Source organism: Lycium barbarum, chromosome 3 (genome assembly GCF_019175385.1).
Source record: "Lycium barbarum isolate Lr01 chromosome 3, ASM1917538v2, whole genome shotgun sequence".
NCBI classification, from domain to species: domain Eukaryota; kingdom Viridiplantae; phylum Streptophyta; class Magnoliopsida; order Solanales; family Solanaceae; genus Lycium; species Lycium barbarum.
The window spans coordinates 124,688,783-124,714,336 of record NC_083339.1 but is presented as its reverse complement, the minus strand read 5'-3'; the positions used below and the strand labels follow the sequence as shown (position 1 = coordinate 124,714,336).

At 35.9% G+C, this 25,554-nt stretch overlaps 3 protein-coding genes across 5 annotated transcripts; 1 reads left to right on the top strand and 2 right to left on the bottom strand.

The window, feature by feature from the left end:
• Positions 1 to 357: 357 nt before the first annotated feature.
• Positions 358 to 6,206, bottom strand: LOC132632263 (zinc finger CCCH domain-containing protein 56-like). 3 transcript variants are annotated; one of them, XM_060348124.1, is made up of 3 exons: positions 4,409 to 6,206; positions 1,903 to 1,943; positions 844 to 1,067 (listed from the first exon to the last, which is right to left on the bottom strand). In XM_060348124.1, exons 1-3 carry the CDS (start codon positions 5,169 to 5,171, stop codon positions 996 to 998), a joined length of 876 nt encoding a protein of 291 aa, XP_060204107.1. In that variant the 5' UTR covers positions 5,172 to 6,206; the 3' UTR covers positions 844 to 995. The 3 variants fall into 3 exon arrangements, with proteins under 3 accessions (XP_060204105.1, XP_060204106.1, XP_060204107.1); XM_060348122.1 differs by lacking the exon at positions 1,903 to 1,943 and having other exon boundaries at positions 358 to 1,097; positions 4,409 to 6,189; XM_060348123.1 differs by lacking the exon at positions 1,903 to 1,943 and having other exon boundaries at positions 358 to 1,067; positions 4,409 to 6,144.
• Positions 6,207 to 7,371: 1,165 nt separating this feature from the next.
• Positions 7,372 to 12,317, bottom strand: LOC132632261 (uncharacterized). The gene is made up of 5 exons (XM_060348120.1): positions 11,663 to 12,317; positions 10,437 to 10,702; positions 9,289 to 9,406; positions 8,323 to 8,531; positions 7,372 to 8,092 (listed from the first exon to the last, which is right to left on the bottom strand). The coding sequence occupies exons 1-5, from the start codon at positions 12,092 to 12,094 to the stop codon at positions 7,639 to 7,641; spliced, it is 1,479 nt and encodes a 492-aa protein (XP_060204103.1). The 5' UTR covers positions 12,095 to 12,317; the 3' UTR covers positions 7,372 to 7,638.
• Positions 12,318 to 15,958: 3,641 nt separating this feature from the next.
• Positions 15,959 to 21,267, top strand: LOC132632262 (uncharacterized). Its single transcript, XM_060348121.1, has 2 exons — positions 15,959 to 16,202; positions 21,034 to 21,267. The coding sequence occupies exons 1-2, from the start codon at positions 16,057 to 16,059 to the stop codon at positions 21,155 to 21,157; spliced, it is 270 nt and encodes an 89-aa protein (XP_060204104.1). The 5' UTR covers positions 15,959 to 16,056; the 3' UTR covers positions 21,158 to 21,267.
• The last annotated feature ends 4,287 nt before the right edge of the window (positions 21,268 to 25,554 follow it).

The following is a 25,554-nucleotide window of genomic DNA, read 5'->3' as shown; positions in this document are numbered from 1 at the left end:
ATTGGTCAAAGTTCACATAGTTTGACTCTCGAAAAACTAAGCATAACTAATTTAGGACGGAGGGAGCACCCATGTCGTCAAAATTTATGTAATACTTTTTTTTTTTGTCTGTTTCAAAAGGAATGACATAGTTTTAAACTAAAAAACCAATTTAATTTTATACTTTCACATTTTCTGTTAATGAAATGATCCATAGTAATACAAACATCTATGTTTTATACCACAAGTTTCTACAATCTTTCTCTCTTTTCTAAACTTTGTGTTCAATCAAACACCATCAAAGGGATGGAGGGAGTACTATCTTATTATCTATATACACAAAGTTCAGTATTTGCAAAAAGTAGGACAGACAAATGATTGAAACCTACGAAAAGATTTTGGAGAATCCAGATTTAATTACAAAAATCAATTGTAAACTCTTCTGTTAATTACGATGCCTCAGTCCCAGGTATTTGTTTACAACAAGACGAGCTCCAAAAGATTTGCCTCATCTCATCTTAGGCAATGCAAATCACACAATTAAATTCAAGAGGCTGGACTACAACAGATTTCGCTCCTCTTCTTCCAAACAGGGATATAGTAGAATACATAGAGCAACACATGCTGACAAGCAGCTACTTTATTTGTAGCTCTAAAACATTAGGCGTGCCCCTGTTACAGTTCAATGCAATACAAAAGAACTCAAATTCCTTTGGATGCCTATTTGTCGAAAACATGCCTATACCTGCCTAGATAACAAGATTATCTTCATAAACGGATAAGTTGTTAGCAAACACGACTTCTTCATTCGATGTCATCAATCCAGTCGCCGTATATCTTACTAATTTTTTCTGGCCCTTTCCATTTCTGAATGACCCTTTGACCAGTCCTCTGGACTATGCCTGAGGGCCTTTGCACTTGAACGCCCGGCCCCAAATGGTAAACATCTGCATGAGGTGCTGAAGTGGTCGAGGGTGCCATATTTTCTGTTGCTTTAGAAGGAACACCTCCCTGCTTTAAGTCTGGAGGAGTAGACAGAGAATCTGTGCCGTCCATCTCCACAAGTCCACCACCATATTTGTGCAATTCTGCCAGAAAGATGCTGATATTAGCACCACCTTTAATATCCAGATAGAATTTGGTATCAAGTCCAGAACCCAATAGCTATAGCTAGGTTGAAAAAATTGGGGGTGGGGGAATATCGAGGACATTTAAATGAATATCATGTCGAAAATCCAAATAATTTTGAGAAACAATGTTTCAAATTTGGGAGGACCTCTATAAGTATGAATCTGGTAAGGTTGTATGGATGCAGAATTCTGACTACAAATAATTTGCTTATATAGGTTTCCCTACTGTAAATCATACAGTTTCAAGTAAACCAAGTTAAGTCGACATTCAATTGCTTCATCGTGCTTCATAACTCATACAGTTCCTTCGTACTGCAAGTCCAATGACAGACTGATTCATAAATGACGTACCCTCTCCCTATTACACAACTATACTAGCTTCAGTATGAAACTTTGACACCATATGCATACATCTAATTACAGTACCTCTTTTGTTTAAATTGGCATCTAATTTAGCATCCGTGAAACTACATTCTTCTAGTTTAGTTTTGCAAACCAAAATACCCTAAAGGCTTAAACTATGAGTTGGAGTAACCACCTTGAAAACCAAGAAAATTCCATCAAGACACCACTTAGTAAAATTCTTCACAACCATCAAAACAATAACAATAACATCAGCACGTTCAGTTATAAACTAAACTATTCAAGAATGAGCAGAATTAGCCAGTTGATATGGCATCAGTAGCTTGATAGAAGACCGAGAGAAAAATAACTAAATCGCACCATTAAAGACATTTTCAAATAATCCCAGGATCAAAACTCTAGTCAATAATACCATCAAATTCAAACTTACCCATCTTCCACCCATCCAACAGATTGACTGCAGGCCTGAACCTTAAATGACAAGAAAAGGAGTTCATGAACAGTTAACAGCCTGCAAGTCAAATCTTCAGGCAATAAGAGAAAATGTCCAGGCTGACCAACATGACCAATTCCAGTGGGATAGAATAGGTGATAACACCCAAAGCTATTTCAGTATGAGAACCTTGTAAAAGTTACTATATGTTTAAGAATGAGTGGCCATGTTCACTATTACTAAAGCACATTCTCTTCTTCGGGACAAGAACTACCAAATCTACATTTTCCGCTTTCTTTTTTGCACTGGCTTCTCTCAAATTTTAACTTTCCCTTTTCATTTTAATATCTAAAATTCTAAAAACTGTCCTACCTCTTCTTCTAACTAACTAAAGTCACTCAACATCACTTCTTTCAAGTAAGGCAACCAAATTCAAGCATTAGACGAAAAGGTGGATCATACCAAAAAAAAAAAACAGAATCACTGTTGTTAACAGGTCCCAGCCAGTTCTCAAACTCTTCCCAGTGGAAGAAATACCATCTATTTAATGAGTCGTACAACACATCGTTAACCAACTTAGGTTTGTAAAACCAGAAAATCCATTTGGACCATTTCAGACATGTCATTAATGATTCATTAAAATTTATCTGCCATGGAAGAAAGATAATTCTATTTCCTAAGCACTTAGGCTTTGTTCCATTTTCAAATCAGATGATATAGGACGCGATGTTTAGATGATTCACAATCCAATAACAGTAGATTAATGCACTTACTATAGAACATTTTCAACAACAACAACAATTTTGCCTCAATTCCAAACTAGTTGGGTCAGCTATAACAACAACAACAACCCAGTGAAATCCCACATCTTGGGGTCTGGGGAGGGTAGAATGTACGCAGACCTTACTCCTACCAAGGTAGGATGGCTGTTTCCGAGAGACCCTCGGCTCAATAGAAGCATAAAAAGGGAGTCAGATAAGGTTAAAAGATTCAAAACGATATTGCAATGAAATAATGCAAGCGACACAGTAAAACAGGATAATCAAGGAATTCAAAGCGATATGGAAATGCAAATAACGAAAGCGGCACAGGTAAAATAGAGTAATCAAAGTACAGAAAGTAGCAAATAATAACATAAATCAGAGCACAAGAAATTATAATGCGCTAATGCGCCTACTAATAAGGAAAGATAACGAGACTTATATACTAGCCTTCTATCCTAATGTGGGTCCTCCACACCTTCCTATCTAAGGTCATGTCCTCGGTAAGCTATAACTATTTCATATATTTGCTGCTTGTATTCAACAATTATCTTTTAAGGCAAAATAGAGGTTTTCTAAAACTAGAACTTCTATAAAGCTCACTTACCCAAGCACTTACATACAAATCACCAAACAAACTAAAATATACCAGGCATAATGTAATGTACCAGCATAACTAAGTTTTAATTCCAACCAGCTAGTAAAGTCTCCACCTCTGTCACTCACTTCTAATTGTTAATTATATTTGATGATTTGTCCACCTACATTTATGATTAAAACTCATTCATTTTTGACAAGTCATTCATTTGTTTTTCAGTTTTCCCCAGAAAGGCCAGTGATGTACACAAAAAGGATCGCTTAATGTATCCACATCAAGTATGAGGCAGTTTTACTGTGTCCCTTTTGTCCCTCCTCCCAGCCCCCCTGCCTTCTTTTCTCTCTCCATAACTGAACATTCAAATTTAGTTATTTACCATTCAGTTAATATCACACAGTTGGAGGTGGATCCTTCCCTGGGTTGCAGAGGGAATTTTAAGACAAAGTAAGAATTTTCTAAAACTGAAGATTCTCTAATCTCACATTTATTTGCTACACAGACGTATAAATCTTTGAACAACCAAAGAAACTTTCTCGGAAAAAGCTGAACCTATTGCAAAATGTATCAGCATAACTTAAACTATAATCTCAAGTAGATGGTATTGCCTGCATTGATTGTTCATATATAACTCCTGGTGTGATATGTTCATCGTTAAATCAGCATGGAGTCGAAACATTGAATGTGTTTACGGAATATTGTAGGTTTTTTTAGACAACTTCATTCCATTTGATTATCGATCTGCCTTGACCTCTTTTATCACCTTCATCATAGTGTTCCATCTGATCAATGCATTTGGAGGTCTAGTAGAACATGACTAAACTATGCCAACCGATTTTCTCTCATATTTTTATTTATCAATAAATCAAGAAAAGTCTTCCTTCGATTTACATCCACAGGTACTATATGTAACTTTTGTCGGATGTGATTATTTTATCTTGTAAAAAAGCACGTACATCTTAACATTCGTATGTCTATGACACTCATATAGTGTGATGCGCATTTTTACCCAAACCAAATATTTAACCAAGTATAAATATGCAGAGAAAAATAGAAATCAAAACGCACCAACTTGCAACACTCACTATAAACAGTAAAATCAAATCTCCTATACCAACAAATAAAGAAGCAAACATCACAGTCATACCTGCCGCTCCATGTGCAAAATGACACTTGCTGCCAAAAGGGCAATAACCGGTAGTCTCCCACTTATTACAAATTCTTGTTTTCCAGTTTGAAGGCTTCAAGTTTCCTCCAGCAGCATTATTACCGAATCCACCAACAGTGGGAGTCACACTTATTGCAACACTCTCTCTAGTTCGAGATTGTTCATCGTGAAGGAAAGTACAAGTATCTCCATAAGGGCATCCTTCTTCAGTATAGAACTTCTTGCAATGCCTCCCTTTATAGGACCTTTGGGACGACTCTGCACGCAGTTCAGGAGAACTCGCAATTGGTATCTGGTGTTCTTCTCTTGGTGGTTCCACCATCACTCCTCCTCCTCCTCCTCCACCACGCTCACTGTCATGTGTAGCCACTATCTCTTGCCAATTAGGAGGCGGCTTTCGCAGCTCCTCTATACCATGAGCAAAGTTACAATTAGTAATATACGGACACACCCCAGCGCGGAACTTGCAACATAATTTAGTTTTAAAGAACATCTTTCCAATTACTTTGGAACGATTAGAAACCGAATCTCCACCCTGCGAGTTCCGTGATTTCTTGTGGGGAGGCTCACTCCCGGATCGGTTGGAATTGGAAGGGGTTTCGGAGGTGGGACCAGTGTTCCAGGCTCTATAATCATCCTCAGTAGCCCAAACTGCCTGATCAGAAAAACCAGGACCCCAATTGTCGAAGCCACTGCCATTAGAATTGGTATCCGGGAAACTGGCTTCTCCCATGAAATCCATGAAGAACCAGGCAAAAGATGATCAAAACCACCAAAACAGATATGTGATGGAGTGATTTGACATACAAAAACAAGCAAGCCCAGATCACGATGATCAAGATTTAACTCCTCCAGCTACAATTTTCTGAATAAAATTACCCAAAAGAAGAAAAAAGAAAAAAGAAAAAAAAGGACTAAGAGATCAAGACAAGAATAACTTACTTAAAACTAGGAATTTCTTTGCTTGAAAACAAGAGGGATATAGTTAAAAATTTGATCTTTAAACTTAATTGGCTCTAGAAGAAGAGAAAACAGGACTAAGGTCTAAGAGATCAAGACAAGAATAACCACTTCAAATTAGGAACTTTTTTGCTTGAAAACAAGGGCGAGAAGGTTAAAAAATTCATCTTTTTAGTTTATCATATAATTTTTTTAATCTTTTTACTTAATTGGCTCTACACCCTGAAATGAAAGAACATCTTCAGTGCGATCATGCCCTAATTCAATCATTCAAAGGAAAAGGGCAAAACGCAGAAACAAAACAACAGCAATCTCAACCAGCTAGTGCTCAAAGACAATTATCAATACAAAAACCCTAAAGAAAGTGAACCCAGAAAACCAAAATTAAGAAAGCAAATCCAGAACAAGGAAAGACAAGAAAATTAAGATTGTACAATCCAAAAGAAAAAATAAAAAAGGAAAAAAATGGTTGAAGTAACTTGAGATCAGGAAACAAAATCTCAAATTAGATGAACTTGAGATAGAATTTGGCAGTTGAGTGGTTATTGACTGACAGATATTTAGTAACTTCCTTAATCTCCACTGTGAAAAGATTGGAAAAAGATCCAACCTAATACATTTGGGTCTGTTCAATTCATTCCACGTGTATCATAAAATAATTACTGATTCATATCCTTTTCAACTCACATGTTTAACGAAGGAAATTAAAAATATTATTAACTGTAACCCACATGTCTTATCATTAAAAAAAAAAAAAAGATTTAGTTTCTACATTTTCAACTGGAAATTACAATAAAACATATCACATACTGCAAGACAATAGAACATTACATGACAAAATTATACATCTTTTTTGAAAAGATTAATTTCTTCACAGTGTCAGTAACATTTCAGGTCTAGTGTTTGGACCGAATATTAACTGCAAAATCTGTCACGTTTGTTTTTCTTGTTTACATAAGCCTCCCCTATAGTTGACAGAATTACAATGTTCTCCCTCACTCTTTCCTTTAATGATAGGTTATAAGCAAAAATTATTGGGTTTATCCGAGTGCAACCTAATATTGTTGTAAATATTTAATGAACTTCTTAAATAAGGTTCAACTTGTACCTAATATTGTAGCTCTGCCAACCTTTCCATTTAGTGTCCGAAACTCGTTGTGAAGGCTGATTAATTCGGATTCACATCGAAAAGTTTCACTTTGAATGTAAAACACTCTCTATCAAAGACGACTTTATTGTTAACACTTAAACTTGAATCATCTGGTTAAGGATGACAGGGGTAATTATCACCTCACCATAATCTTTTATGGTCACTTTTTGCTTTATTTTTTTATGCACAGTGAATAATTGCCAAAACTAAAAAAAAAATCGTGTTTCTATATAGTTAATCCTCTCCTATAGTTGACGAGAAATAACATTTTTCTCGTGTCCTTTTTAATTGCAAAAGGCTCCTTGTGGTTGATGGAATTATTGAAGTTTCCCTCAAATTTCTTTTGCTGATTTATTTATGTAGAATGATTATCAATTGCAAATAACATAGCCTACTCTATAGCAGTTCACAACATTGATGAAGTCTCCATTATTTGTTTCTTGATTTATTTATGTACAATGATAAATTTGCAAAAGAAAACATATTCTGGTAATATATATTCCAACTGCCTAAGCTCTAAGCTCGCAAGGTTGTCGAAAGACTCGGAACTATTTGTCTCACGAACTGTTTTTCTAAATTGATTCGATGGCTAATTGTGAAATCACAAGTCACATATGTTTTAGCTACATACTCCCAATGGTTGGTGAAATTATATAATCTTCCCTCATATTTTTTTGCGGGCGTCGGGACTTACCTTGCCTCTCACCCACACCTTTTTTTTTTTTTTGAAACAGCTAACATTCACCCACGCCTTTTAAAATACTGTTCCCCAATATACACTTAAAGTTTTTTGAAATCAACAAACAAGAGGTCACAGTAAAAAGAAGCCAAATTGAAGCAAATTCAAGGTCTTTGAATATTTTGCTGGATCCATTAAACCAATTACGTGAATAATTACAATGAATGTCAATGTACACAACTCAAAGAGTATGTGAGAAAGAACTAATGCTATAATCACTAAACCGATGTCAGAGGTCACTTTCCGAGTACTTTTTTCTTTATATCAATGATGTCCTGGTCAGCTTGCGTGCACCTTGACTAATTCTACGGGGCACCTGCTACCTCCCACCAGCACAGGGCTTTCTTCACCTTCCGAGTATTACAAGCTGGAGATATGATCGGAACCTATATCTGACCAAAATGTTTTGTTCCTGCAGTGGACTGAAAATGACTCGGCCAACCCAATAGCATCTTGTACCCTGAGCCTAGTACCTTGTTGCCCTACCACTACGGATGCAACCTTGGCTGCTATGGAACCCATGCTTTTCAAATCAGAGACACCCCTTAATATTCCATACAAAATACCTGATGCATAAGCATCCCCTGCACCACAGGTATCCACGGGCACGCATGGTGACGCAGGAATGTAGATAGCTTCCCCTTTCATGCCAATGTAAGAACCTTTAGGCCCGTCTGTGACGGAAACTAAAGGGACAAAATGGCTCAGGTACCTTGTAGCAGAAAAGGGGCTTTCATTTGATGAAAAATGACAGAAAGCTTTTGCTTCTTCGCTGTTTGCAAATACTATATCTGCATAATTTGCCATGATTTCCCTGGCCAAAAAATGTGGAAAGTAGCAGGATAAATAACAATGTAATAGTAGAAGAAAAAAAATTGAGGTTCACTATGTACACGTCTAAGACTCAAACCAACAAATTTTGGTTTTTCCTTCTACTTTTGCTTAATTGAAGTGGACCTTTTTTTGGCGGGGGGGGGGGGGGGGGGGGGGGGGGGGGTTGAAGGATATTTCCAGCTTGAAGCAAGATATGAAATAAGGTTTTACCAGTAATCATCATAATGTCTCTCAATGCAGGACACATCTGATGCTGTGATAGCAACTAATGCTCCATGTTTGCGGGCTTCCTCACAAACTCTCGAAATTGTTCGGACTGTATCAGGAAGTTCAAACAAGTATCCTTCCACTACCAATATATTTGTTTTAGTAATTGCATCCGCCAAGCATGGGTCATAGTTTATCCTTGATGACGTACCCTGATGTCACAACAGGAGCAGAGAAAAACAGTTAAGAGCTCATGCTGCAGAAGGGACACTCACCAAAATAAAGCATTGATGCAATTTGAACCAGTGAGCAAGGTTATTTCTCCTTCTGGAAAGAGGTATGTTGTGTTTCTTAGTGTTTAAATAAATTTCTCAGGTATGTAACAGATGGTCTTCGTTGACTCGTAGACTGTAGTAAGAGAAAAGTGCATACCTGTCTTTGCTGAGCCACGATAACCCACTTTTACAACCCCCCCCACCCCCCAAACAAGGGATAAGACCACGAGAAGAGGGAATTTTCTCTTCTGTTTATCTTTCCTTCTCTATTAAAAGAAAAACTCACGCCTTTCTCTGGCTCCTCTAGTTTGCTTCTTTTCATAAAATGTATACACTAGCTCAGGGCCAGATAAAAGGTTTGTTCATCATATTATTAGCCAAGATAGTAAAGTGTATAGTAAAGTGTAAGGCTCTTCCTGAGGTAAAGCCTTTACAGGTCAAAATTAAAACACAAAACGAAAAAGCTTCTATGGGTGAATCGATCAAGAACTCTTTCTCTTAAAGCATGGATAATCACCTCCAGGAACCAATTGAGTATACTGCATAGTGATAGCGTGACAGGTTTGGATCCCTGGCTTGTATGCTATAAAGTCTACAATATGTCTAGGACAGGGTTTTTCTAGTCCACTCAGCACTTAGCTAGCTGCCATTTCCATGCAGAAAAGGACATGGAAGTTATAGAACATCTACTGACCTGGTATGCCAGCATAGTTCGCTGAGCATCCGAAGTTGTGAGGACTATCACAGTTCCTGTCGTCCCATCCTTCACTGGTGCTGACAAAAAATTCACATTTGCTCTTCGAAGTTTGGATCTATATACAAAGTGATAAACTCACATCAGTGGTCAGTCTAATTGACGCACTAGGATTAAAACAAATCATTGGGCAGTATACAACAAATTCTCTGAAGCTCCCAATTTAATTGTGGAAGGTTTTAATATTTCTCTTATATAAATCATGAGAGTGGAGATTCATTCAAAAATCTAGGAAGCATAATACCGAATGACTCTGTGTCCCGTCAGCTAGTGAAATCTCAGAGAGCCATGTACAGGTTATAATAATACAGAGTTTTTGCAGTGTTCCTGCCCCCCCCCCCCCCCCCCCCACCCACCCCCTTTTCTTTGATTAGTTTCTTGCTCCCCCGTGTTTATATTTGAAAGAAACACCCCCGTCCAAATCACATACTTACATCTATAGCTAACAACCTGCAGACCCACAATCCAAACAGACTGCAGCACCATCACAACGAAAACAGAGTGGGAAGGAAAGGGAGGGTCGGGGAGATATATTTGACAAGTGAGAAATAGCCTAGTGGTAGGAGTCCTCTGCTTCCAATCATAACATTAAGGAGTCGTTTGGTTGCTGGTTATGAAGAGAGTTATTCATGTGTTTAAACTAGCATAACTAATATCATGTTTGGCAGCTTTTAAATTGCTTTGTATAAAATTCAGCACACCAAGTACGGCGTTTTGTTATCACTTTACAATTCCACATAAGTAAACATATATAAATTATAAGTCAATCTATGTAGGATAGAAGATGGAATATCTAATATATGAATAACTAAACCCTGCATAACTAATCTCTGCATTACCAATCCATGCATAACTAATACCTGCATAACTCTAACCAGCAACCAAATGACCCCTAAGGGTTCGAGACACCAATGGAGTTGAAGTAGGAAAAGCGGCAGTTGAGCTCCTAGGCAAGGCTTTCGAGGGGACTTTACAATATCAACTCCCAAAAAAGAAAAGAAAAGGAGAGATACGTGATAAGAGCAACAGTAAATGTCACCTTCTCCTAGGCCAAGAAAGGGATAAGACTAAAAAGAGTTGAACTTTACCTGTAAAATCCACCCAACGGATCACTTCCAACACTACCAGCTAAAGCTACATTCAGAGCAGGACTAGCTATTGGCTGACCACCACCAAGCCTGGCCAAGGCAACCAGACTATTAGAAAGTGATCCACCAGCAGCGGCCTTGTAGCTACATCCGTCCATTGCACGCAGAACTTTACCCCTTTCCTCATGATTGATGACCTTTCTGGTACCCTTCTCTAATCCAAGCCTCTCCAGAAATTCATTATCAACCACGCCAGAAAAATCGACCTATATAATCACCAAAGAACATCACCACATGAAAGAAGCTGGTACTATAACAAAGACATATCTGTCTATTGTCTCAATATCATGAAAATTCGGTGGGAGCAATGATTAGAAAAATAAGGAATTGGAGCAAAAGTTAATGCCAGTTAGGGCAGTGTGGTGCATACTGCCATAGTCTCATTCATGAAAGGGAAGATTTGAGCAAATATAAGATAAGTAGACAGGATTATAATCTCATTTATTCTGAAATATAAATACATCTAGATGTAGCTTGTGCCTTGTGGTGTATTCATCAACAACTAAGTGAATGCAAAAGATTATCTGTAAGGGGGTAAAAAGCACAGCAGTCCTTCAACATCCTTTTTATTTCAATTTAATCCTAGGAAGACCCATAGGAACTAGGGATGTGTTCGGTATTCCAATTTTCCCATGTTTGGTTGGTTAAAATTTTTGGAAAACATTTTTTGTATGAGAACAAGTCCTTAAAAATGAGGAAATGACTTCCCTAGTGAAAGCAGGGAAAACAAGTTCCGCAAGTGGCATTCCATATTGATTGTGTCTTCCCCACCCTCAAACACACCTCATCTTCACCCCCACCCCAGTAGCCCCCGTCCTCACTACCCCATACCCCTACCCCCACCCACACCTCTCATAGTATTGATCTTGATTATATACAAAGGCTTTTAGGATAATACTTTTTGCTTAGTACTGATCACAAGAAAATAAGTAAGAAACCCACTTATTTTCCTGAAAAACATTTTCCTTCATACCGGACTCATCCTAAGATACTAACTTGTTTTCCTGATATTTTTTTCCATTGACCAATATTCCAAAGCGACAATGGTTTGTCAGGATTAGAGAATTGCTTCGTTCATCTATATAAATATAGAACAACATATATTTTAACAGCTAGGCATCCTCTAAATGACAATAAGGAATGGAAAAGGATGACAGTGCATTTACCATAGCTTGTCCGAGTCCTAAGACATCCCATCTTTGAGGAAGATCAGAATGAGTAATATCTTCATCATCAAGAATCAAGACTTGGTCTTCATCGTCAGTTTCAGCCCCTTGTTCATCATTTTCACCTGACAAAATCTCCGAGCTTTCCCCATCACAATCTCCAGCCGAAGAGGAAGAGTCAAATGAAGACGAAAAAGCCCTTGGAACAACATAATTGGCAGCCGACACAGAACAAGTCGAAGATAGGAAAGAACACGAACTGGAACCGAATATTCTAGCATTAGACGCAACATGGCTGAAATTAGACTGGTTCCTTAAAAGGGAAAGTAAAGTAGAGGGTGAAGATGAAGCTACGGAAGAGAAAAAAGAGGGAAATTTTCTAGAAACTGCGGAAGATGAAGAAGAAGATAAGGAGAGAAGAGAAAAAGACATCCTTTTTTTTTTTCAATATAGGAAAACGCTATTTGTGGATTATTTTAATGTGCTAATGACAGAGAATAAGGAAAGGCCCATACAAATCTGGTGGCCGCCGTGTTCTTCGCAGGGAGCAAAGCACCTACGTTGTTTTGGCTGCGCTGAGGGCCTCAGGCTCCGCTCACCTCTGAACGTGTATCGCTCCTTTACCATCAATTAGCGAGACGACTAGTAGTATTATCAGTATTTCTTTTTGGATAATTTCGAAACATCTCTTCAAGTTTATTTTTTATAACATTTTGCCTCTCTTGAAATTTGACATGTTACAGTTCTGCTCTTCATTATTATTTTTCTTTTTAAATTGAAGGATAAAGGGTCAATAATACCTCCGAATTATTTAAAATAGGTTAATTTTATCCTTTTTTCGCTCAAAAATACCCTTACTATTATTAGTCAACTAGCACAAAAATTACTCCAAAACAAAGATAAATGGTTCCATTTTTTTTTTGAGATGAGACAATTTTGTCATTGTTTAACGGAATAAAAAATTTAATAGACTTAAAAGAGCTAGATTTGCCTATGTACTCTTCAAAAAAGGATATATTTGGCCTTACCATCCAGCTTTGAGTTTATAGATGCTATTGAATTGTTAATTCCTATTGTCCCCACCTTTATTATAGGCAAAATACATCAAATTACACTTAAACTATACCCAAAATATCGAGTTCACACTCAAACTATACAGACGACCTATTACACACCTGAACATCTAAAATTTGAATTTATTTGCACCCTGCAGGGCATTATACCACTTTCACAGTGTGGTGTTCCACACGCGCATGCCACGTGGAAGTAAAATAAATTTTATTATTTTAAATACTTTTTCTTTTTTTCTTTTTAATTTACACTATTTTCTTTTTTCTTTTCTTCTATACTCATTACAAAACCTCCATTATCACCGGTGGCATATCACCATCCCCAAACCCAATCATCAATTCCATCATCACCATCGCTATAAACAAAAATACCATCACCACCAATTTTACGGCCCACCGTAAAAAAAAAACTGAAAATGAATCTCGATGGTGAGAGAAAAGGAGAGACGAAAACCAAAAAGGTCGGAATCTGTCCCAAAAATCGGCCAAGATGCCGGAAAATTCTCTGTGAGTTTTGCACAAATTTCAATCTGACCGTTCCCCTCTACCCCTGTGTGTGTGTGTGTGTGTGTAAAATCCTCTATTGATTTTGCACCGAATTATTTTTTGGTGGTGGTTTTGGTGGAAGGTGATGAAATTGATGATGGTGGTCGTCATTTTTTGTGGTGGCGGTGGTGCTGCTGTGATATTGGTGATGGGTGTTGAAATAGGTGATGGTGGTGTTGTGACTTTTGGTGGTGGAAAGTTTGGTAGTGGTGAAATTAGTAGGGTGGGCTTTTGAGGGGTGGTGAAATTCATGATGGGTGTGTACAGATTTGACTGTGGATAGTGAAAAAGATTAAATTGGTGAAGTTGTTGTAACATGGTGAATTTCTTCTATATGGATTGATGATTAATTGCGAAAATCGTTATGGATTGATGAAGTTGTTGTAGAGAATTATGATAAAATAAAATGAAGTAGAAGGAATGGACGGTGGGGCGTGAAGAAGAGGAGAGGGGGGGGGGGGGGGGGAGATGGGGATTATGATTTTTTGCTTTAATTTTCGATCGCATACGCGCTTGATTTTATTATAATAATTTTTTTTCCATGTCAGCTTGCAGGGTGCAAATAAATTCAGTTTTTAGATGTTCAAGCGTTTAATAGGTCGCCTGTATAGTTTCAGCGGACGAAATAAGATCTCTTGACCTCTTATAAATTAAATAGAAGAAAATGACTTTTTTATATCCCTTACGTGTATTTTTCAGATCTCTTATGTATAAAAAATGAAGATCTCCTGTGAAAGGGTCAATAAACTAAAAAAAGTTTGTAAAGGACCAAATAACTATTTCTCCCGTTTGAGTGTGAACTCGACATTTTGGGTATAGTTTAACTGTGATTTGATGTATTTTACCTTTATTATACTATGTGACTCTTATGTAGATATTATTTTTCAATATAAATCCAATCAAATTCAACCTGACCCACCCATTAATCCTCTTGAGTCGGCTAAATTCCTGATTCCCTACTTATCAATTTTTTGTGCGGAGTGCCCTTTAAATGCACTGGTCTTTATTTTTGTCCCTCAAATTGGTGGTTTTTAATTTTTGTCCATTTCGTATAATATCATGAGGTTTGGGGTTCGAACCCAGGCTCCGGAAAAAAAAAAATCGCAAGACAGAATTTTGTAGTAAAGTTAGGCCTGTTCGCACCAAAGTAACTCTGCCTTAAGGCGGAGTTTTAGCCCTGAAGGCAAAACTCTACCTGAAGGTAGCAGAATTCTGCCTGCAGGCATGGTTTTACAGGCAAATCTCTGCCTTGCGACACCAAACTCTACCTTACGAATTCTTTTTTAATTTTTGACTGAGTAAAAATTTGAACCCGAAACCAAAAGATTCTAGCGAAGGACAAAATTTAAAGACCACCAATTTAATGGACAAATTAAAGACCACCCCAAAATAAGGAAATTGCCCCTACTTATTATGCATTTCGTATTGGGCTTAAATAAACAAATTTTATTGGAATTTTTACTCATTGTAGCTTCTTTTAAGGCCTAATTATTAATATTAACTACCTTTTTATTTAATTATATTTAGTAGCTAATTAACATTTCTAAATTACAAATGGTAGTTATATCAAAAAATACATACCCAAACACATGTATCTTTCTTTTTTCCCAATCACTACTCATTTCAGATTTTTCATTTCTCAAAACCCTAAAAAATCTCTCTCCCCTTCTCTCAACCACCACCACCATGGCCGCACCGCCCCCATCTCTCTTCTCCCTCTCCCTCTGTGCTCACCCCTGTCTCTCTCCGCCGCCCCTCTCTCTTTTCTCCGTCTCCCTCTGTGCTCACCCCTCTCTCTCTTTTCACTTTATCCGGTGAGGTGATGGCGCAGATCTGGCCGTGTGCATTGTTGGTGGCGGCAGTGATGGACTGATTTTGAGATGGCGGTGGAGAAGATGACGTAGAGGTGGAGAGATTAGGGTTTTGTTGGTGATGAAAAGATTAGGGTTTTTTGGTGGTGTTGGTGTCTCAGATTTAGGTTTTTGGTGGTGGTGGTGTCTCAGCTTAGGATTTTGGTGGTGTTGGAGAGATTAGGGTTTTTTGTGGTGGTAGTGTCTCAGATCTGGCCATGTGTATTTGTTAAAAGTCAAATACAAATACATTAAAAAATCTACATCTCACAAATACACTATTTTTTAATGTATTTGTCTTTGTATTTTTTGAGTGCATTTTTTAGTGTATTTTGTTAATAGCCAAGCACATTGTTTTTTGAATGTATTTGTCATGTATTTGAATTTTTTGGTCTTGTATCTGAATGTATATGTTGAAATCCATTCAAATACACGAAAATTTGAATATATTTGGCTTCAAAGTAGTTGGAATGTACACAATGTATTTAAAATACATCAAAAAAAGCCACTGAAATACTTCAAAAAAAAATCAGTAAAATACATAAAAAAAATCACTGAAATACATTAAAAAAAGACTCGAAAATACATTATGGCAAAAAAAAAAATCACTGAAATACATTAAAAAAATCACTAAAATACATAAAAAAATATATATTAATATCTAATTTTAATAGCTTCATCGTTAAAGGTTAAAATCATTTTTTTTTTATGTTATTCTCATGTATTTGTTGGCAACAAATACACGCAAAAATATATATTATTTTGCTAAAATATAATTATAAATGATAATATTTAAAAGTATAACTACGATGGCAGGTAATCGGATATCAATTAGTTTGCCAATTTTATTCGGGGTGTCACCTATTATCCATAGCAAAATTTGGGAAGTCTGTAGAAGATGCAAGTCTGATTAGAAGTTGATTGTTCCATGGCGGAAAAAGCAGGAAAAATAGAGGGAGTAGAGAAGGTATGCAAGAGATGCAAACAGACATATACTTCAGCTTCTAACAACTCAAATTCCTGTCGATTTCATCCTTCTTTCTTTGTCTGTCGTCGTCACGACGATCAGAAAAGGTATCACTCCTTCCTCGGGTTTTTAATTTATTTTTCATACGCTGTATGTGTCAATTTCAGATTCTTCTGCTCTATTTCATTCAAATATGAATAATTTGTCTTTTTTTTAAGGAAAATTAGCAGATTCGAAAGTCGTATCACTGCTAGCAATATTAGAGTACTTGATCATTCTTATTTGTTCAATTGGGCTTGTGATGTCAATATTACATCATCTCTTTCTTCAAATTGCCTCCTTATTTCAGGAGCAACGGGGGTTAAGTGCTAAATTGGAAATGGTTTCAGTTGACTATCTCAGTAACTTTTGTATATCATCTTTTACGAATACCAGCAACAGGGGATATGTTTAAATTGTTCTTAGAGCGTGCTCCAAGGGGTAATTCTAGCATTGTCCAGCTATTTCTTTTATAGGAATTCGAAAATATGTAGTCTTCAGTGCATCCAACTGAAAGAAAAAAGGTGTTTTCCCATTTCATTGACCCAAATGCTGAAAAACCTCCACTCTCAAAGGTTCGTTTGTAATTTCGTTTATCATATTGTTAGGTACTAAGTATTAACCATATAAAGATTTAATATGGGATTTGGTCTATTCATATGTGCATGCCAGTACTTATAGTAGTAGGAAAAAAAATGAGAGAATCGAAGGAGAAGATAAGAAAGTGATGTGTGAATATTTGAATATCAAACACAATCTAGGATTACGCCCCGCCGAGTAGATATCCCGTATTGTTTGTACCACTGAGCTCATTTTTGTCCCAAATAAGACGAGTCAGATCAATTGACCTCCTTAGTAAGGTAGCTCTAAGATTGAACTTATTCCCCTTCCACTACTGGGGGAAGCCCTGTTGAGAAATCTTTGTTAGAACATAGAAAACATAACTTGTATTGTCAATCAAAGCAAAGAAGACGTGACTGGGACCAATCTTAATGCAATTTAAGCATCACTATACCTGCTCAAGATGAGTATTCCTTGGAGAATACTTTAAGTTTCTTCAAGTGCAACTATTTCTTGATGTCCTTTTTCTCTCTGCTAGCATGAGTTAGCACATCTACTTAGCTAACCTCATTTATGATAACCATGGTATAAGTTCTTTTTTTTTTTGGGGGGGGATGATCGAGAAATTCATGCGCGGCCAACCCTTAGGACTGACTGCAGTCTTTGAAACTCGGAAAGATGGGCACGCAGGATTTTTTGTAAGCGGTGTCGAATTGCTAATCTTTCCCCAGGATCAAATTCTAAGAAATTTAAATCAACTTTTTCACTTTGTCGACCTCGTTGCAATTCATTGGAGCCTTCTTCTCTTAAGTTAGAAGGACTTTGAGATGTTGAACTTGATTTTGGAAGATTGGAAGAGGCTTTAGAAAAATATCTCTCCATTGAATTTAATCTGAGAGGGGAGGGGAAAAAAAAGAAGTAGTAAACTTGGAGTAGAAAAATTGAAACCGACAGGCAGCAACTGAAGATACTTACTTTTTGATGTCAGGGTTTAGCTTTTAATTTTATTATTTTGTCCAGTTCCTCATTGGAGAAGTATTTTAATTTCTAATATTTAACCTAAGTTGAATCCTAGTCAGACTGGTTTTGTTTCTCCTAACTAGACAGCGAATTGTAGGTTCGAACCCGGCTAGCAACGTTTATTTTTTAAGTACACTTAATATAAAAATACGTAAAAATAGGCCGGATTAATAATGCACTCGCAGAGGCTCAAACATGGGGAGATCGCTAAACCATCCAAGCACTAAACCAGCAGACCAACGCATTCGATTTGTGTAAACAATGTCATTTATTTTATTTGTATATGTATTCCGGCTTTTCAGATTATATATATATATATATATATACAAAAAATATTCGACGAAGGGGTGTCGGATGACACCCCTGAGCATAGGGTGGGTCCCCCCCTGGCTGCCGCTCTACCTTTCTCTCCTTAAATACCAGGCTTAGTAGGCTTATTTCGGATAGCACAGGGCTCCAATCTGTGACCTAAGTCACAAGTCCCTCAACCCTTGCCACTCGCAATAACCATGGTATAAAGGTCATGTGAACTTTATTTCCTTTTGGTGTACCCATGAGGTTCCTATTTGTATAGATGATTGTCACTTGTAGAAAATCATGTCTTTTGTATGGTTTTCTATGTTTTTGGTTTACTTCTCATACACAGGCATGTTTGTGACCTTTCTTTAATGAAATTATTACCTTATCAAAAGAAAGTTGTCATCTGAACTTAATTTTCCTTTTGTTTGGGCACAACCATCACTCTTGCTGCCCTTCATATATGGTACAGAAATAAGCTTTTCAACAACTTATTATGTATTTATATTGATTTAAAGAATGATGTTAAAAATAAGTTCAATGCCATTCAATAAATTCACCCTTTAAGAGACTTATACTGATAGCAGCTATGTTTTCTAATAGTCACGGATAGATCATGTAAACCATGTTTATCTTCAATAAAAGCATTTGAACTTTTGTTTGGGCTTCATTCAACAACTTTTGTGAGTTTCGTTATAAAAGAGTACATTTCGGGCCAAAGAGTAATATTATCTTTTCAGGTCCCAAACTTTCCATTTTCCAAGTGGCTGCTATCCCTACCGACAACTCATCCTAGGTGCCCCTGTGCTTTATCTTCCTAGTGGCTGCTATTCCTTTCAACTCATGTTAAAGAAACTCTTTTCATTTATTCAGTATTACTACCGGAAATCCTTCACACACTCATATACATAGTGTTTTCTTGGGAAGGACTCATCTGGACACCCTTGGATGCAGCTTCGTACTAGCTTGATGCTTCTCATAAGTGTGCGGGTTTATATACCTGCAGTTAATAGTCTAGAAGAAGAGCGCACATGATTAAAAAAAAAACTTTGAAAGTCATTGCAACTTAAGTTTCAAGATTATCAAACTTAGAGAGCTGGCTAGTGGCTGGAATAACTCTAATGACCTAAATATTTGATTTATGTGCTGGGGTTTTAAATGGAACTCTAAACCGCTTCTTTCCAAAATCTGCTGGCCTATTAGTTCCCCACTAATGTTCATATGGCTCGTAACATGGTCAATTTGTCAGCAAGTTGGGTTGAGCACAATAGTTTACATATGGACACTTCAGTGATGGTGTAGTTTTACGTCTTCTGCTCCAGATTTTCCCCTTATATTAGGGAGTAAGATCCTCTTGTTTGTTCTAGAAACTTGAGCATTCCTATGATCTCGGTTGTAGAATTAGAAACTGCTGAAGTCCATAGACACGACCGTTGTGTCTTGAGTTTCACTGCTAATTACTTGGCGCTGCAAACCGCTTGGTGCAATTAGAACACGCCAGGGAGTAACTTTATATTCAGTACTCTACATGCATGTAGTCGGGATCCTAATTAGTTTGGGGGGTTACATCAGTGAATAACCCAAACAGAGAAATGTCCATCTGAAATATTTGGATTTAATTCCATTTTTCTTACATCCTCACGTTTTACTTTTTTGGGCACTTTGTACATTATTTTTCACTCTGCATCAAAAGACCGATATTCTAGGCCCGACTGACAAGGAAAAATAGATGCAGTTACATGATTTTTGTGTTAGAAGGGATGGCATTTCTTCTAAAGGTCGCTAAGCTGTTGCTCTGTTCAGGGGAGAACTTAGACCAGTTTCAGTGAGAGTAAACAGAAGCATAGAATTTATTTCTTCTTATAAAGAAAATGGAAATTTAATAAAGCTTTGTATCTACTGGACTGGTGCACCAAAACATGACTTGATTGAGGCTTACATAGGGTTGCCATTTATTCTTGGGGTGTAAACTTTGCTCATTTATGTGTAACCCATCCAACCCCCCAAAATAAAAGAACTACAAACTTGGGCGGGGTGGGTTGGAAATAATCCATCGATGGGTCAATTTGGAATCAACTCAAATTAGGCAATTAAAATTTTGATACCCCAAATTTACCTTGAAAAACTGTCAAAAAATAGAAAAAGGTTTCTCTCTTCAATTTCATTCACTTTCTCTTTATAGCGAGAAAAGTTATTTTGTTTTTTTAGTAATTAAATTATTTATGAAAAAAGACAAATAAATGAGAAAATGGTTTAAGTTGGGGCACATTGGGTTATGGCCGATTGTTCAACCCAAATTGATCAAATCATCGTGAATCAAACAGACTAATTTAGCAGGTTGGATCATGACCATTCATTGACTTAACTCATTATAAGCTGTCCAAAATTTGGCTTGACCCATCCATTTGACACCCTAACTCTTATTTTAAGAAAGAATTGTTTTTACTTGAGAGAGGAGAAACATCCCTTTCTGTCTATGGAGGTAGACGATGAATTGGCTTGGTTGTTCTAAAACAGAAAGTAGATTTACCACTAAGATTTAGACAAGTGGTACCTGTTAATTTGTAAAAAAGAAATTTGATCGGGTTACTCATACTGTACAGGAAAGGTATGCAGTCAGCTTATTCTTCCTTCTCTTGTAAGATTCGTATCCACCCCCGGGGCTGCAGAAATATCCTGCAACAATTTTACTAGTCTATTCATTTTTAAAAAAAGAAAAACATAGTCTGGGGGAGGAAAAAGCGAGGATGGTGTTTACTTTGATGCTGCCACCTTATATTATTTGGGATGAATAACTTTAGCTATTAACTTGTAAATTCCACAACGTTACTTTCATGTATTACTCTGTTCTTGGAGGAATTTTGTTCCTGGCAATTTGTTAAGGGTTTTCTTGTCTATTTCTTAAATTCCTAAGTTTATTTTGGTGATCTTGTCATTATATCATGCAAGATCTTTTCTCCAGGATTGTTGACTAGTTGAAAAGTCTCTGCCTTCTCTCTTTTTTTTTCTTTTCTTTTCCAGGTATTATGAACTAGGACCAGATGATCCTCCTTATGCTGCCAAGTTTTATGATTGCTGTGGAGCAGAAGATCCTGAAGCAAGTGGCTGTACCACCAGTTTCCATGTTTCATATGATGATAAATAGGAAGATTCTCATGGTTGTTATGTAACCTTTCTGTAAATTAGAAACTGTACGTGAAAGAATTTTGCCCTTTGATCTGAAATGGACAGTCTCCACATGGTCTACATATTTTATACAGGCACTTGATATGCTCTTGATTTGGGGATTAGGTGAAGCTTGGCCGTACTGATAATCGAAAAGATATAGTGCTAACTTTTAGTCACTAAGTTATATTGTTAATCTTTCTTGGCTTAACAAAAATGCCAAATGAAATCACCACTTGATATTGTACTTAAAAGTTGGTTTCAAACAAAGGAAATGTAAAATACTATGAGACAAATAGCAGCCAGAATAGGTAGTTGACAACTACGACAAAGAAACATAACTTGATGGATCTAGTTTTTGAACTTTTTATATTGTTATTGAATCTGATAGTTCTCAGTTCCTTGTTGGATAGCAGGTGCATGAGCCAGCTCATTGGAGATTCTACTGAACAAAATAGTTATTGTAATAGCTCAGTTTTGATCTTGTCCCAGGTTGCATAGCTGGATATGCAACTATGCAAGAAACAACTCACACAACATTCTCAGCTTTGCTGGTCTAGCCATGAACTTGCTTCAAAATTCCGAGTTAATATCTACTTATCCTCCTTTCATTAAAAATGAAGTTGACAGTTCACCTATTTACCAAAATAACAATGGATCTACCATATATATTAAGTTTGTAGGAGTAAATAATTATAAAAGATTTTTGAATGGTGACAGCGATGATAAATAAGTTTTGGAGAAGGATAACATGCGTCCCACCAATTGAGAGAGAGAGTGAAAGGCTATTTGTGGCGTGGTACACCTTGTCTTAGAGTGTCCCCACGTTTTAGCTTTACCTTTTCTTCCCTAGTGTATTTTATGGTCAGTACTCATTGTTGACTCTCGAATCTCTGAGATTTTTATATTTGACTAAGGTACCGATGCATTAACTTGTGTATAACTAGACTAATCTTTAAGTTTTTGGTACTTATCACAGCATGATACTCTCTCCGTCTTAATTTATGTGATATAGTTTGATTGAACACGCAGTTTAAGAAATAAAGAAAGACTTTTGAATCGTGTGGTCTCAAATAAGCCAAAGATATTTGGGTGATTATAGATCATCTTGTTCAGCGTGAAAGGTAAAGCGTAAAGTTAAATTGTTGCGAAATAAGAAAATGTATCATTCTTTTTTAGACAGACTATAAAGGAAAATGTATCACATAAATTGGAACAGAGATAGCACTTGGTAACTATGTCAGCCAAATAGAGGCGAAACTAAAATTTTGATTTTATTGGTTCTGAATTTTAAAAGAGACAGCTTACTAAATTTTGGACAAATTTTTGATACGTATTAAGTGAATTTTTAAGAATATAAATACATAATCTATGTCGAAGGTACTAGATTTTGCTAAACCACAGGCAAGCTTGTAGCTCTACTCCAACCGTAAAAGTTTCAACAAATGAAAAGAAATCACATTTATTCTCTGTTTGAATATGAACTCTGATTATTGTTTTTTCTAATTTAGTGTACCCAATAGTATGTTATAGTAGACAATAAAGTGAGTGAATCTTTGTAAGAATTAAAAATCTTTTATATTTTCCCCCGTTTGTTAAAAATAATCAAGGGAAGTGATCCTGATTTCAAAATAAGTAGTTTTTATTCACTCCATTCCCAGTTACTTGTCACATAATGAAAATATGTTACATAAATTGAGATACAAGAGTAGCAATGTGAAAGGTATTCCATTACTTACTTCCTCGTGCATTGTTTTAATTTGTTGTAACTTATAATTTCTAGACCAAAAATAAAGGCCAGACTCCAAAAAATCGAAAAAATTATGAACTTTTTTTTGATGGAGTTTAGTTCATAAATGGAGGGGGGAAATGCTGAAACGACAGAACTTTAACAGTTTGAATGACTCTTCGCTCCTGAAAATGACTATCTCAGGTATGATAAAAATAAATTGAAATATGATCGCATGTTTTTAATTTGTAGATATAATGTACATAATGTTTGCCCAATATGTTAAAAGTCGAAAGAATTCATATGTAGGGCTAGGAGTGCATGTTACATGTGGGCATTCAATAATTGTCATAGAGGCATCAAGGCGGCATAGCACATCGTAGTATAATTATTACATTTCATTTGCACTCACAGAGAAAATGGGGAAAATTAATACGTCAAGTTTACATGCTATAATGAGTAGGAGCCGTTTGTTCATGAACTCTAACAAATTTTGTTTTTCAAAATAGCATTTGATTATACATTTTGCAACCAGTTTTTCAAGTGAATTTTTTTCACTCACGATTTTTTTTTTAAAAATCAAATGTATGTCCAAACACAACTTTAATTTCTACATACACTTTTTTAATTTAATTTTACATACTATCTTTTTTAAAATATTACGTTTTTTATGTCCAAAAAACTACTTAAAATGATATTTTTATTTAAGCTTAAAGCCTTAACCATCAATAACGCTTGAACCTAAATTAATGGGGGTAGAAATAACATCTCCTAGGTATATTCTTGTTTATTTTATTTTAAAAAAAATATTCATTGTAATAGAATTTTAAATTCCACATATAAAAACTTTATGATAATGACTATTTTTCAATTATGAGAATTATGGCTATTTGTAATGTTTTTCGCTTTTATAATTGCACTAGCAAACTATGCCCGTGCGATGCACGGGGCCCAACATGATTAATTTGGTTACTCAATTTAGTTAGTCTTTATGGTTTGTATATTTTGCTAAGGATACTGTGATTCTCCTTAGTGAGTCTCCATATTTTTTTTCTTTTCCTCTTATTTTTCCCCTTAATTTCTCAATTGTTGTTAAAATTTATCTTATTTTTGTTATGTCCGCCTCTTTTTATATTTAGTAAGTTGACAATTCAAATATCCTACATGTCAAGTTTATAATCACAAGATTCAAAGGACATTTTAGTATACTATATACATTTTTAATTTAGAACCACAAGATTCAAAAGTCTATTTTTATTTCTTAAACGCCGTGTTTGGTCAAACGTAGACACTTAATTGAGACAAAGGGAGTATATGCCAAATGAAGGAAATGAAAGGATAATTGAGACACTGCGGACACTTGGGGACTTAAAAAGTAAACATACAAGAGGTAGTATTAATGTTAAACTTCTGAAATGTACATATGTTAGTCCCGGCTTATAGTATAATTTCAGTTGCTTTTCGTACAACTTATTGTTGCTGTGTTCGTCCATTTAGGAGTTTGTTGTTAAAAATAAAATAAAAAATTATCTTATTTTGGTTATGTCCGCTTCTTTTTATATTTAGTAAGTTGACAATTCAAATATCCTACATGTCAAGTTTATAATCACAAGATTCAAACGATATTTTATTATAGTATATACATTTTTAATTTGGAACCACAAGATTTAAAATTCTATCTTTATTTTTAAACTCCGTGTCTAGTCGAACGTAGACACTTAAATTGAAACAGAGGGAGTATATGTCAAATAAAGGAAATGAAAGGACAATTAAGACACTGCGGACCCGTGGGGACTTAAAAAGTAAACACACAAGAGGTAGAATTAGTGTTCAACTTTTGAAATGTACACATGTTAGTCCCTCCTTAGAGTACAATTTCAGTTGTTTTTTGTACAACTTATTGTTGTTGTGTTCGTCCACCTTGGGCGTTTAATGTGGCCAAGTATATGGGACGAAGGGAGTACTTCATTTATTAATTCTTAAAGAACGTGAAAAATCAAGTAATGTGGCCAAGTAATATGGGATGGAGGGAGTACTTCATTTATTAATTCTTAAAGAACGTGAAAAGTCAAAAAGTGAACAAGTAAAAGTGGACGGAGGAAATAAATATGTGTCGGAGAATTAAAATTGAAGTGCATACGTATAATAAATATTCAGTACTATGACATATATCCACGTGAGATTTATTAATTCTTAAAGAACATGAAAAGTCAAAAGTGCACGGAGGAAATAAATTTGTGTAGGAGAATTAAAATTGAACTGCATACGTCTATACATGAGAAGAGAATAAATATTAAGCAACAATGTGAAAAGTCAAAAGTGAACAAGTAAAAGTGCACGGAGAAAATAAATGTGTTGGAGAATTGAATTGAAGTGCCCCGTCTATACATGAAAAGGACATAAATATTAAATATCATGATATATGTTCACGTGGGATAAAAAAGTAATTCGATAAAGTGTACAAGTTATATAGCTTTTTATATAAACATTCATTGCGTATATAATTTATAAAACTTTTGATACAAGCATGAGTTGCGGTGTTAGTCCTCCTTAGCCACTTATATATAATAATATATATAAATGTAGTGGAAGAGACGAAGGTGTTACTGTGTTAAAATATGGGCTACCATATTAACAACTGCAAAGCC

Excerpts from the sequence above, each read along its gene's own strand:
- LOC132632263 (XM_060348122.1), bottom strand. The coding sequence starts at position 5,171 with ATGGATTTCATGGGAGAAGCCAGTTTCCCGGATACCAATTCTAATGGC. Across the intron at positions 1,098-4,408 it reads TTTTGCACATGGAGCGGCAG|GTGGTGCTAATATCAGCATC; the intron begins GTATGACTGTGA and ends TGGATATTAAAG.
- LOC132632261 (XM_060348120.1), bottom strand. The coding sequence starts at position 12,094 with ATGTCTTTTTCTCTTCTCTCCTTATCTTCTTCTTCATCTTCCGCAGTT. Across the intron at positions 10,703-11,662 it reads TAGGACTCGGACAAGCTATG|GTCGATTTTTCTGGCGTGGT; the intron begins GTAAATGCACTG and ends GTGATTATATAG. Across the intron at positions 9,407-10,436 it reads CCGTTGGGTGGATTTTACAG|ATCCAAACTTCGAAGAGCAA; the intron begins GTAAAGTTCAAC and ends CTTTGTATATAG.
- LOC132632262 (XM_060348121.1), top strand. The coding sequence starts at position 16,057 with ATGGCGGAAAAAGCAGGAAAAATAGAGGGAGTAGAGAAGGTATGCAAG. Across the intron at positions 16,203-21,033 it reads CGTCACGACGATCAGAAAAG|GTATTATGAACTAGGACCAG; the intron begins GTATCACTCCTT and ends TTTCTTTTCCAG.